General features: G+C 40.9%; 1 protein-coding gene across 1 annotated transcript in view; it reads left to right on the forward strand.

The window, feature by feature from the left end:
- Positions 1 to 854: 854 nt before the first annotated feature.
- The window catches only part of LOC127842671 (transcription elongation regulator 1-like), a 48,789-nt gene continuing 36,123 nt past the window's right edge, over positions 855 to 13,520 (forward strand). Inside the window, exons 1-2 of the mRNA XM_052372301.1 lie at positions 855 to 1,088; positions 10,969 to 11,269. Coding sequence (XP_052228261.1) covers positions 901 to 1,088; positions 10,969 to 11,269 — 489 coding nt within the window. The 5' untranslated portion in view covers positions 855 to 900. The remainder of the gene's footprint in view (positions 1,089 to 10,968; positions 11,270 to 13,520) is intronic.

A 13,520-nucleotide genomic window follows, 5' to 3' on the forward strand; every position in this document is an offset into this window, starting at 1 on the left:
TTCAGCTGATTCCCACGCTCTATGTCAGTTCCTTATGCGCAAATATTCCCCCTTCACCATCAAGTAACTTAGATGTGTCCAACTTAGAGAGATTGTGTGCGAATCTTCAGCAATGTCTAATTGATTTATATTAGTTACGCTAGTTCTAATTTGGTGTAACGTAATTAGGTATAAAAAGAAAATATAAGTAATCACTCATTCTTGAAAAAAATTACACAACGTGCACAATCTTAAGCAGTGGCAATTCGGTCAGCGCCGACTTTAAAAAGATATGTGTGAGTGCGCACATGGGCTGAAAGGAGACCACTAATTCGCCATTAAATACATTATTGAGAGAGAACTCGCTCGAAAGTCGAATGTCGATAAATTGTCTCCCGCCGAAATTCGGGGGGGGGGGGGGTAAAAATGTGTTGCGTCAAACCGTCCGAGTATATGGGGTCATATATGGAGTAAGCACAATATTTTTTATTAACTGTTGTTTACGGAAATAATTGAAAACTAAATTATTCATCCTGAGATAACTCAGAGAGTACCTTAGCAAAGTTCTTACTCGTACAAAATTAACCCGGTAGGGGACGTCTGTTTTGTTGTGCAAAACGCTCTTTTTCTTTTAAAAATGTAATCTCAAATCTTAAAGATGGATTTGATATCACATTAAATCTTAAATTTAAATTTGACATCACAGTAAAAATATCTTATTATACTAAGCACATCATGTGTCTTTATTATTAGAATCTATTAGCATTATAATTTTTACTTTTTTTATTATTAAAAGACAGGACGACATTAACACGACAATCTCATGGTGTAGTGTAACCTTTTCCGAAACCGAAGTAGACATTCGCTTTTGTAATGGCAACGTCAGAGAAAACCACAACGAGGCTTGCCTAGGCGTGCAAAATGGACGACGATTCAGTGCAGCAAGAATCAAATGAGTCTTACGGAGACGGGGACAGCAATCATCAAGATAAAAGCGACGATTACGGTGGCGGTTACGGTGATTACCAAAATTATGGCGAACGGTTTCCAGGCCCAAGGGGCCCTCCTGGCCCTGGCGGCCCACGCGGTGGCCCTTGGAGAGGTCCCAGGTAACTTTTTCTACTTCTACAGTCAATTGCTGACTATTACATGAAGGCATATTACAGGCAGATATGGGCACTGTCGAGTCCGTTTCCTGGGAAGAGCCAGTACTTGGTGTCTATTGAGGAGATAATGAGAACGCTCACCGAGTAGGGAGCGAACCCACCAACTCCCGATCGCTAGACGGACACCTCATCCACTACAAAACCGCGACCTTTAGAAAGAAAGGTAAAAGAAAGATTTGCACGACTTGTCCAGTCAGCGGTGTCATATGATTAAGTGTGTAGTCGTGCAACACACAGTGCTCCAGCTAGGATTTGAAAAGGGCAGGGGGGCTTTTTTGTCAAAAGGGCACTTTCGACGCGCAGTATTTTGTCAAAAGGGCACGCTCAAGCGCGCAGGTGTTTCTGGAATGCTTCCTATTGCATGTTAATTTATATGTTATAAATAATTGTATTATTCCCATTATTATTAAACCTTTCAAATATATTGTCTACAATGAGGATTAAACTAATTACAATGTAATAACAGGGGTCGAAAAATTTTGTTTCAGCAACTTGCCCTGCAGGGCGAGTAGCTAAGAATTGTCACTTGTTCTGCCAAAATATGTACTTGCCCTGCAATTTATTGGAAAAATTCAATAAATCAGTAACTAATATGTTTTATTGTTATTTCTATTGGTTATCATATAAAACTGTTAACTCATGAACTTCAATAAAGTTAATAAAATGTTTTAACACACTTTTAACTTGTTTGTTTTTCATTTTGTCCTCATGGTCACAATCATTTTAAATACACTTTAGGAGCATTGAAGAGTCCGAAAGGCATTTTGTTAAACTCAAACAAGCCTCTGTGTGTACAAAAGGCAGTTTTTTCTTTGTCATTTTCGTCCATTAAACTTGCCAATAGCCACTCTTTAAATCTAAAGATGTGAAGAATTTAGACGAATTTTTTATCAGTATTAAAAGACCGAATACCGTACTGTATAGGGTACATTCACAGAACATATCGGTATCAGCGCATAACGGGAACAGGACTTATTTTAGCGCAGTGTGCAATAATCAACATCCGGTAAATTTTTAATCGCCCATTAAATGTTGTTTTGTTTGGTAAAGATGTGTTAAAACTTGAAATTTTAATATTTTTGGCCAGAAATGCCACTCGCCCTGCAGGACGAGCGCTTCCGGAATATTCACTCGTCCGGAGCCGATTTCTACTCGTAATTACGAGCGGGCGAGTGGATTTGTCAACCCCTGGATTTATGAATTATCATATCTATATATTTTATTAATTTTTTTTAGGGGGGGGCAGGGCGGGGTTTCGGGGGGCAGGGCGGAGGTTTGGGAGGGCAGGGCGCGGCGCCATTTGATTTAGGCCTAGCACTGAACACATTCCCAACATCGGGACCATCGCCTACCCCCTCCCGCACCTCCCTTTCCCCAGGTCCCTTGATGTTTGGATAAAGTTAATACAGTCAGTCAACCAGTTTACAATAACCCGGCAACAAACTTAAATTCTGTTGACCACAATAATTTCTTTCGGGATTTAATGTCAATGTGAGAAGATGTAAAACTAATGCGTAAAATTTATTTTGTATGATTACTGGTTAGGCCAGATGGTATATGCATTTTTTTGTCAAAAATAGCAAATTAAAGTTCACCCTTCGGAAAATTATAAAAAAAAATCATTCAACTTACAGAATTAGTATTTCAAAACATTGTCATGGCATTTGTTTTCAATCAGCAAAAAGTTTAATTGAAAATAATAAGGCTTTCTATATCCAAATGCACATTTCAAAACATAGCTCATTCAATCAGTTCCGGATAACTTTTTCCTGCATTTATCCCCCCTGTAAGCATAATACAAAAGCTTTCTTGCTAAAACTTTATTAATTTATTCATTTACTTAATGTATACCTTAGACACCAGTGCTCAACATTAACCTAAAAACCAACTTGCCCTGCCGGGCAAAAGCATAGAAAATCTACTTTTCCTGAAAGTAAAGCCATTTGCCCAAACATGAAACATCACTTTGACTGTTGACCTCATATTTTTAAATAAAGATCAAAATGATACACCACAAAACCTTTTTTATTTTTGCACATTTAACAAAATTATTACAGCAATTAAAGTCTAAATTAAATGCTTTGTTCTTTTTTTGCACTTGCCCAGGCGGGCAGCTAGATTATAAAGTAACTTGCCAACTTTTACTTGCCAGGGGCAATAGGACAACCGTTAATGTTGAGCCCTGGACACTTATCATTTTGTTTTTATTGGGGCGTTTTGGAAAATTAAATACAAATTAATCGGAACTGCTGATTATCCGGAACTGGTTGACAAACTGCACATAAATGGACTCCAAGAGCCTTTGATAATTTTTGCTATGACAGCTGAGGGAGTCCATATGAAGCCCTTCATAAACACAACAGCAGTTCTCCACATCCGATCAGTGCACATCCTAAACAGCCATCGTTTGTAACAAAATTAGGGAAGCAACAAATAACCTTCAGAATCTCATTAAATTTATCTGAATGGCAACCTAGTTGCAATAATTTAACTCTCAGCTTTATATCCCAAAGGGTTGCTGAGAGTTGCACTGCGCTGTATTTTGTCCAACTCCAAAGGTGCAACATTTGATCACCACTATAAATGCTAAGGAACACTGATACTGCAAAAACTTGTCACGTTTACATGTCTAAAGCACAAACTCGTGCAAATGGAACCATTAAAAGTAATAAATAATTTTTTAATTTTTTTTAGCTCGGCTGTTTTCTGAGAAAACCTGAGCTATTGTCATAGCCAGCTCGCCGTCCGCTGTTGGCTAAAACCTTAACATTGGCCATAATTTTTCAAATTTTGAAGATAGCAACTTAATATTTGGCATGCATGTGTATCTCATGGAGCTGCACATTTTGAGTGGTAAAATGTCAAGGTGAACATCATCCTTCAAGGTCTAGGGTTGAAAAAAACAAATCCAAGGGAAGTAATAAGCTTTAAATGGACATAGTTATCTGACCTGCCAATGTATATATTTTTAACCAGGTTTTCCGAAGGAAAAAACTGGTTATAAGATTGGCGAATGCGGGAGGGCTGGCTGGCGGGCGGGCGGAACAAGCTTGTCCGGGCCATAACTATGTCGTTCATTGTCAGATTTTAAAATCATTTGGCACATTTGTTCACCATCATTGGACGGTGTGTCGTGCGAAATAATTACGTCGATATCTCCAAGGTCAAGGTCACACTTTGAGTTCAAAGGTCAAAAATGGCCATAAATGAGCTTGTCCTGACCATAACTATGTCATTCATTGTGAGATTTTAAAATCATTTGGCACATTTGTTCACCATCATGGGACGGTGTGTCGCACGAAAGAATCACGTCAATATCTCCAATGTCAAGGTCGCCACGACTAAAAATAGATTTTTTTAAAAAACAGAGGGGGTTAATTTTGTTTGTTCATTTCAAAAGTTCAGTTTGAGTTTTCTCCCTTTATCAGATTTTTTTTCACAATGAAAACCTGGTTTTGTGACAATTTTGTCCCTTGTTGTTAAATAAATCAAAGCGGTGCAGTTGGTGGCATTTTGTTTCAGACAAACACATCATGGTAAAAGGTCAAGGTCATCCTTTACTGTCTACGGTAAAAAATACAAATCCAAGAGAAGTAATAAGCTTTAAAGGGAGATACACTGTAACTCCAATAGAGTGCGTGTCCAATATAACGCGGGGGGTGCTTGGATCCTGTTTTTTCTCCAACCTTCCATTTCTGATTCAAATCCATGATATGCAACTTGATGTTTTTTCAGAAAATTCAAAGAAGGCTGCAATCACAGCTTGATTGCTTAATCCGTTCTTTTTAACTGATTTTAATTAATTAGAGGTTAAACGCCACCCGACCGCCAATGATAATCTGTTGACTGATGGGAACTCAGCTGATGACGTCTGTGTTACGCAGTAACCACTGTATTACTCAACATGTTTACCTGGTATCCCCAGTGACTTCCAGGAAAGGCTGGATGACAACCATGAAAGAATGGCGACGCTGGACAGACAGATGGCATCTAGGAAAGACTAGAACAGGTGCTAGGTGGGCCGGCACCCCACCTGGCTGTTCCTGTGAGGGAACAACCTACACGAGCTACAACAACAAATGACGGAAAACACCCCCAGGGTCTCCCGAGAGGGGGGGGAGGATGAGAGACCCAACCGGACGGATACAATGGAATCGACAAGGAAAGAACAACGGACAATGACCGATACAGTGGCCTGTGCATGTGGGAAAGTCTGCAAAAACTTTCGAGGGCTAAAGATTCACCAGGCGAGGAGCAACTGTCAGCAACCTGATAGATTGAGGCAACGCAAAGGGTTACCTGATAAGACGAGGGAGAAGACTGGTCCGGTGGCCAACCATAGTACGAGAAGTCTCTCAGCACCAGTTTTGTCACTTACTGGAAGTGGTTGCTCGCCTGAAGAATTGCAGTCCTTAGAATCCTTAGCAGAGACAGAAAAAGCAGTTGGGAACAGTTCAGAGGATGAACTGCTGATGACTCAGACAGACAAGACAGAAGAGTCTCCAATCTTCAGCCAATTCATAGGAGAAGAATCCCCAATATTTCCCCCTAAGGCTAGAGAAAGCCCGGCTGTCACTCCCAATGAACAGAGCACAGACCAATGGTCAACAAAAGACAGAAGGAAAGTCCCCAACATCATTAAACGCCAGAAGATATCTTGGCCAAGAACCAATGACAAGAAGTGGGATATGTTCGACAACGATCTTGACATTATCCTTCAGACCACTCTCCAAGGTAGGGTAGAAAGGAAAATCAACATCTTGACCACCCTAGTCTACTCACTGGGTCTTGAACGATTCGGCACTGATGGAAAGGAGAGTCAGCCGAAACCAGCTCCTAACCCAAACAGGAGGGAACGTGAAAAGAAGGTCAGGGAAGAGCTTAATTCCCTGAGAAAGAGATACAAGAAGGCCAATGAAGTAGAAAGGAAGGGACTGGCGAAGCTTAGAGAAGAGCTTAGATCTAGATTGAAAATCTTGACAACAGCAGAACGACTTCAGAGGAAACGTAGAGAACGAACAAGGAAAAGGGCAGCTTTCATCGCAAACCCGTACAAGTTCACCAAGACTTTGCTTGGCGAAGAGAGGGGAGGTAGCCTTCAAAGTGACCAGGAGGAAGTAGCCCAGTACCTAAGAGAAGTCCACTCCGACCCTGAAGGGGCCCAGCCTTTAGGTGACTGTGACAAGATAACACCTGCCGATCACCCACAGTTCCCATTGGACCTGAAAGAGCCAACACTCCAAGAAGTCAAAGACGTTGTCAAGAAAGCAAGAGCCTGCTCTGCTCCTGGCCCAAGTGGTATTCCATACAAGGTCTACAAGAAATGCCCAAAGCTGCTGAGAAGACTTTGGCTCCTCCTTAGAGCTGTATGGAAGAAAGGCTCGGTTCCTGAATGCTGGCAGGCAGCAGAGGGCTGTTTTGCCCCTAAAGAGAAAGACTCAAAGAATGTCAAGCAATTTCGAACCATCTCACTTCTCAGTGTCGAAGGGAAGATATTTTTCTCTATCTTGGCAAGACGGCTTACCATATACATGACCACCAACACCTACATTGATACATCAGTACAAAAGGGTGGCATCCCTGGATTCTCAGGGTGTGTTGAACACACAAGTGCCCTCACTCAACTGCTTCACGAGGCTAGAAGAAACAAGAAGAACCTGACGATTGTGTGGCTAGACCTCGCCAACGCCTATGGCTCCATCCCCCACCAGCTAATCCAAGAAGCACTACAGCATTACCATGTACCGGAGCATGCAAGAAGCCTCATACGGAGCTACTACAGCAATATCCACCTCAGGTTCTCATGCAAGAGCTTCACAACATCTTGGATATCGCTCGAAAAGGGTATAGTCACAGGCTGTTCTATTTCCGTGATTCTCTTTGTTATGGGAATGAATATGATCCTGAGAGCAGGGGAAAGAGAAACACGAGGGCCACTTACCAACGCAGGCATCCGTCTACCAGCAAACAGAGGATTCATGGATGATCTCACCATCACCACAGAAACCCATATCCAAGCTAGATGGATCCTGAAAGCCCTAGATGAGACTGTGACATGGGCAAGTATGGTTTTTAAGCCAAAGAAGTCCAGGTGTCTGGTTGTAAAGAAGGGAAAGGTCACGACACAGTTCAAGTTATTCATCCAAGGCGAGGAAATCCCATCATTGGTAGATAACCCAATCAAGTGCCTAGGTAAATGGTTTGATTCTACACTCTCAGACAAGAGCAGCAAAGGAAGAATCCGGCAACAGCTTGAGGAAGGTCTCCGGAGAATTGACAGAGCAGAACTACCAGGGAAGTTCAAGTCCTGGATCTATCAGCACGGTCTACTACCAAGGCTTGTTTGGCCACTGATGGTCAACGAGATACCAGTGAGTCTAGTGGAGCAACTCGAACAGGCAGTAAGCAAGCACATAAGAAGATGGCTAGGGCTGCCACCATCGTTCAGCTCCATAGGACTATATGGAAGGTGTACAAAGCTGCAGATGCCACTGACATCCCTAGTAGAGGAATACAAGGTAGCAAAAGCAAGGCTGTTCCTAACACTACGGGACTCAGCAGACCAGAAGATAAGTAAAGCTGGAATAGAAATCCGAACAGGGAGGAAGTGGTCGGCAAGCAAGGCAGTTGAACAAGCCGAGAGTAGTCTGCACCACCAGGTCATTGTTGGAGCTACCAACAAAGGTCGGGAAGGCCTAGGGCATGGGCAACAGCCCAGATGGGAAAAGGCAGACAGCCAGGAAAGACGCTCCATGGTACAACAGGAAATCAGAAGGTCAGAAGATACCCATCGGTCTGCAAGATCTGTGCAGATGGGCCAACAAGATTGTTGGAGTCGATGGAATCTGCCAGAGAGAAAGCTGACATGGAGTGAACTCTGGCAGTATGAACCCCTCCGGCTGTCCTTTTTACTGAGATCAGTATATGATCTTTTGCCAACACCAACAAACCTTGAAAGATGGAAGCTTAGTGACGACCCAAGCTGTCCACTATGCAGCCAGAGAGGGACACTAGCACATGTACTCTCATCCTGTCCTGTTGCTCTCTCTCAAGGTCGTTACAGATGGAGGCATGACCAAGTCCTGCGAGTGCTTGCCGACATCCTGGAGCAAGAAAGAAGGAAGGAGCGGCAAATCAACACCAAAGGGCCAGGTTACATCAACTTTGTCAGGGAAGGACAGAAGGCAAAGGGTAGCCAGAACACAAGCCTGCTACAAGAGGCCAGACACTGGGAGATGAAGGTTGATCTCCAACAGAAACTTGTATTCCCAGATGTTGTTCAAACAAACCTACGCCCTGATATAGTCATCTGGTCAACAGCTCCAAAAAAGATGATACTCCTGGAACTGACTGTCCCTTGGGAAGAAAGAACTGATGAAGCAAATGAAAGGAAGCGGTCAAAGTACCAAGAACTGGCAGACATGTGCAGGGAGAGAGGGTACACCACCTGGATCTTCCCAGTAGAAGTAGGATGTAGGGGCTTCCCTGCACAATCTGTGTGGAAAGCGCTAGGAGCTTTGGGCATCAAAGGCAGCGCTAGGAAAAGCTCTGTACGGGCCCTTGGCAAGGCGGCAGAGAGAGCATCCAGTTGGCTCTGGCTACGACGCAATGAAACGACATGGAAGCCATCACAGACGAGCAGTGATTGATCACCACTGCTGCCCCGCCATCAAGAGGGTGTTCCGAGATAAGGGGCGAAACACCTGATGACTGATGGGAACTCGGCTGATGACGTCTGTGTTACGCAGTAACCACTGTATTACTCAACTTGTGTGATGTCAATAAAGGTGTGAAAACTCGTGAGTTGGTGTTTATTACATGTATTCCCTGTCAGAACGGTTCGGTGCGCTAATTTCAATAAGGTAAGTGCAAGCAAGATAATTAAAAAATTAAAGTTATTCAAAACGATACAAACATTGTTACTTTTATATGATTGCAGTTTGACTCTATATTAAAGGAGCAGCTTTGAAATATACTGCGCACAATATAAAACAAGTTTTTCTGTCATTTTATTATCATTCTAGTATTTAAGCATTTAATTCAGTTCATGTACAAGAAATTAATTAAATAATCCAGACGATTTATTTACATGCTAACGCAATGTAATTGTTAACTGAGATTCATTTTTGCCCGGTATTAGAAAGTCCCCGAAAAGCACGTTTTTTGCATGATGGCGTATGACGCAATTTGTACTTGTAACGTATTGCATTCAATCTAAATTTAAATTCACTTGTCCAATGAAAGCTCTGCCCCATAATGCACTGTTCTCTTTACACTTCTGAAAAATGGCGTATGCATATAGTTGTGTTTACGAAATTCGTAAACATATTTATCGTCATAAATGTTCAAGATTATTATTTTTTAAGTGATGTAACTTTATTGGATTATCCGATTAATGTGCACATTAGAAAAGCCGTATGTATAATATTATCGATACAATTCGGTTTATATGCATGTATTTTCGGATGACAACACAGCATGGTAATACACAGGACCTATATTGTAGGCTATACTATACCTGTTTTTATAGCCCCCTGCAATAAATGAGCTCAAAAACTATAACGCGGATCCGTTTATAACGCTGTTGCGTGGCTTGGACCCCATCATCCGCGTTATATTGGAGTTACAGTGTACTTATTTCATATTGAACATAGCAACTTGATATATTTGGCATGCATGTGTATCTCATGGAGCTGCACATTTTGAGTGGTGAATCTACAGTCACGGTAGTGGCTTTTAATTATTTGCTACTAAGAATAGAGATTTGTTAGAGACAATTATTTTCAAGGGAAGTAATTTATTTAATTATAAATGTCATATTATATATTTCCTTACCAAGAATTGAAGTTCTTTTCACAGTTACTGTACAGATTTATTATTTTGATTATTTATAGCTCAAATGATTGATTTGTCAAAGTTTTTTTTTTAATGATATAATTATCATTTCTTTTCATGTTCATTACATACCTGCGGACTTATGTCCATAGATACATGATCAACTCTGGCTATGATCTCTTTTAAACCACAGGCATTGGTTGTCAGTGATGTCTGACATGGTCATAATTGACTGTGAGACCCTCCCCCCCCCCCCCCCCCCCCCCAATTGGTTTGGACAAATTCAAGGGAAGTAATAAGCTTTAAAGGGAGATGATTTCTATACCTGCCAAATGATAAATATAAATTTATTTCAAAGCGGCGCAGTACGTGGCATTGTGTTTCTGACGAACACATCTCTTGTTGGGTCACAAGGTCAATGTCTCTGTTTGAAATTTCAAAATGAAAATTTCACCAAGATTAATGTGTTGAAACATCGGCGTGTTTTTTAGGTTTCATTCAAAGGATAATGTCGATAATGTCTAAGAAAAACGTTAGTGAAGTTTATAGCAAAGTTCTTGTTTAATTGTGAAAAATCAACCCAAAATCACCTTCCATCATTCATAACTGACATTTGGATGTCAAGAATTACACACCTCGATTTTGGGGTCATATTTTTTTAAACTTATACCTGTTTTGGACATACTTGGTGGATTTTCATCAAATAAATGGTGTTTAATCATAGATGGACGCTTCCTGCTGGCAACCACAATGACATATGTCTGCATTGTTTGATCTTTCATGCTGTTGCATAGTGTTATTCTATACACCTGTGAAATCATAGTTGCAACTTGGATACCTTTTCTTTTATTATATTATATTTACAAAAAAAATCCTTTCAAGTACCTGTGATTTATGTCTAGTTGCCCTTAAAAGGACAAGGTTACTTTGCAAGGGAGTTCTGGAAATGAATGTCGAATTGATTCAAATGTTGCCTCTGTTTGTATAGGCCACCGCCTTTTGGAAGAGGTCCACCACCAAGGTTTAGAGGCCCCCCGCCACCTGGCATGAGGGGACCGCCTCCTCCAGGAATGCGAGGTCCCCCTGGGATGAGGGGACCAGGACCACGAGGTCCCCCGCCACCACACTTTGGGGGCAGGCCACCATTTGATCCCAACTATGGCCCTCCACATGGGCCCCCTGGCCACGGTCCACTGATGGGACCAGGTGGTCCCATGGGTCCACCAGGCATGCCTCCTCATGGACCACCTGGAGGTATGGCTCCACCAAATATGGGCCCACCACAAATGGTAAACAGACTCATATTATCAATTTTCTTGTGTTATGCTCACAGGGTGTAATTTTCCACTGATAGGTTCTCCCCGAGGTCATTTCTGAGATTTGTGTATATTTGTAAACAAAATTAGGGACAGATTACGCTGCATATTTAAAAAACGGCCTGATATATTTGCAGCCCACAAAAGCTTTCTGAATATTTACACTGTTTGATTCTGCCTAAGCATTTTTAGCTCATCTATTTTTTGAAAAAAAAAATGAGCTATTGTCATCACCTTGGCGTCGGCGTCCGGTTAAGTTTTGCGTTTGGGTCCACTTTTCTCAGAAAGTATCAATGCTATTGCATTCAAACTTGGTACACTTACTTACTATCATCAGGGGACTGGGCAGGCAAAGTTAGATAACTCTGGCATGCATTTTGACAGAATTATGTGCCCTTTTTATACTTAGAAAATTGAAAATTTTGGTTTTGTGTTTAGGTCCATTTTATTCCTTTAGTATCAAAGCTATTGCTTTCATACTTGCAACACTTACTAACTATCATAAGGGGACTGTGCAGGCAAAGTTATGTATCTCTGACTGGCATTTTGACAGAATTATGTGCCCTTTTTATACTTTGAAAATTGAAAATTTGGTTAAGTTTTGTGTTTAGGTCCACTTTATTCCTACAGTATCAAAGCTATTGCTTTCATACTTGCAACACTTATTAACTATCATAAGGGGACTGTGCAGGCAAAGTTATGTAACTCTGACTGGCATTTGGACGGTTTTGTGATTTTGTCCACTTTACCCCTCAACTATCATAGATATTGCTTTCATACTTGGAACACTCCCAAACTATCATAAGGGTACAGTAAAAGGACAAGTTTCATAACTCTGGTTGTCATTTTTACGGAATTATGGCCCTTTTTTGACTTCGTAACTTTGAATATATGGTTAAATTTTGTGTTTCGATCCACTTTACTTCTAAAGTATCAAGGCTATTGCTTTCAAACTTCAAATACTTTCATGCTATCATGAGGTTGCCGTATCCGGCAAGTTGAATTTTACCTTGAACTTTGAATGACCTTGACTCTCAAGGTCAAATTATTAAATTTTGCTAAAAATGCCATAACTTCTTTATTTATGATTAGATTTGATTGATACTTTGACAAAACTACTCTTACCTGACATACCACAAAAGACTCCACCCAAACCATCCCATGTGCCCCCCCCCCCCCCCCCCCCCGAATCTCCTCCCCCTTATTTATTTTTTTAAGATCATGTCACAAATGACCACCACATCCTCACACTATACCAGTGCCTTCCCCAGGAATTTGTTCAGGCGCCCCGGGGGGTGGGTTTGGGTGTCCCCTCCCGACGTTGATTTTTTTTAAATTTAGCGTGTCAATTCACGTTCTATGGTGCGTTATAACTCAAAGAAAAACAGCGTCAAAAGACGTCATTTGGTGCGCTATGACTCTTCAAAACATCCCCCAGTCATTTAAAAATATATTTTTTTATATTGTTTAATTGTTTTAAAACTTTTCCGCACAGATAGTAAAATCCCGACTCGAACGATTCCCCAATACATCCGTTTCGACCCGACTCTATTACTGTATACTTACTATTTTTCAAGTTTCTATTTATTATCCGATAAACCCGTTTATTCCGTTTTTATCAATCTCTTTCTGGTAAATATTTACGATAAAAGCTTTCAGTTATTTCTTTAACACAAACCTTGCCATTTTTTAAGTGACTATTTATAGATTTGATGAAATATTGCCTCTGAATATGCGTCAATCCCCTGACCTGTTGTGTGCTTGTTAAAACGCTCAATACACGCCATTTGTATGCAATAGACGCGACGTTGTACATGATGAAAAATTTTCGCGCTCATTTTTAATTGAGAAAAAGATTCGACACAAAATGAATTTGCACTGCTAATTTGAAGCAAAAATATTTAACGTTGCGGTAACATTTACATTCTGAAGTGTGTTTCGGATTAAAAACGCGTTAACATCGACTTACGGTAATGGGTTTCGGATTACAAATTTAATTATTCCCATTTGAGATTTCAACAAATATTAAAGGGGCCTTTTCACAGATTTTGGCATTTTTTTAACTTATTCATTAAATGCTTTATATTGATAAATGTAAACATTGGATCGTAAAAGCTCCAGTAAAAAATCAAGAAAAAAAATAAAAAAAGGAAAAGAACATTGCCCGGAGCAGGTTTCGAACCAGTGACCCCTGGAGTCCTGCCAGAGTCCTGTAGTAAAAATG

This window comes from Dreissena polymorpha, chromosome 8 (assembly GCF_020536995.1).
Source record: "Dreissena polymorpha isolate Duluth1 chromosome 8, UMN_Dpol_1.0, whole genome shotgun sequence".
Classification (NCBI taxonomy): Eukaryota; Metazoa; Mollusca; class Bivalvia; order Myida; family Dreissenidae; genus Dreissena; species Dreissena polymorpha.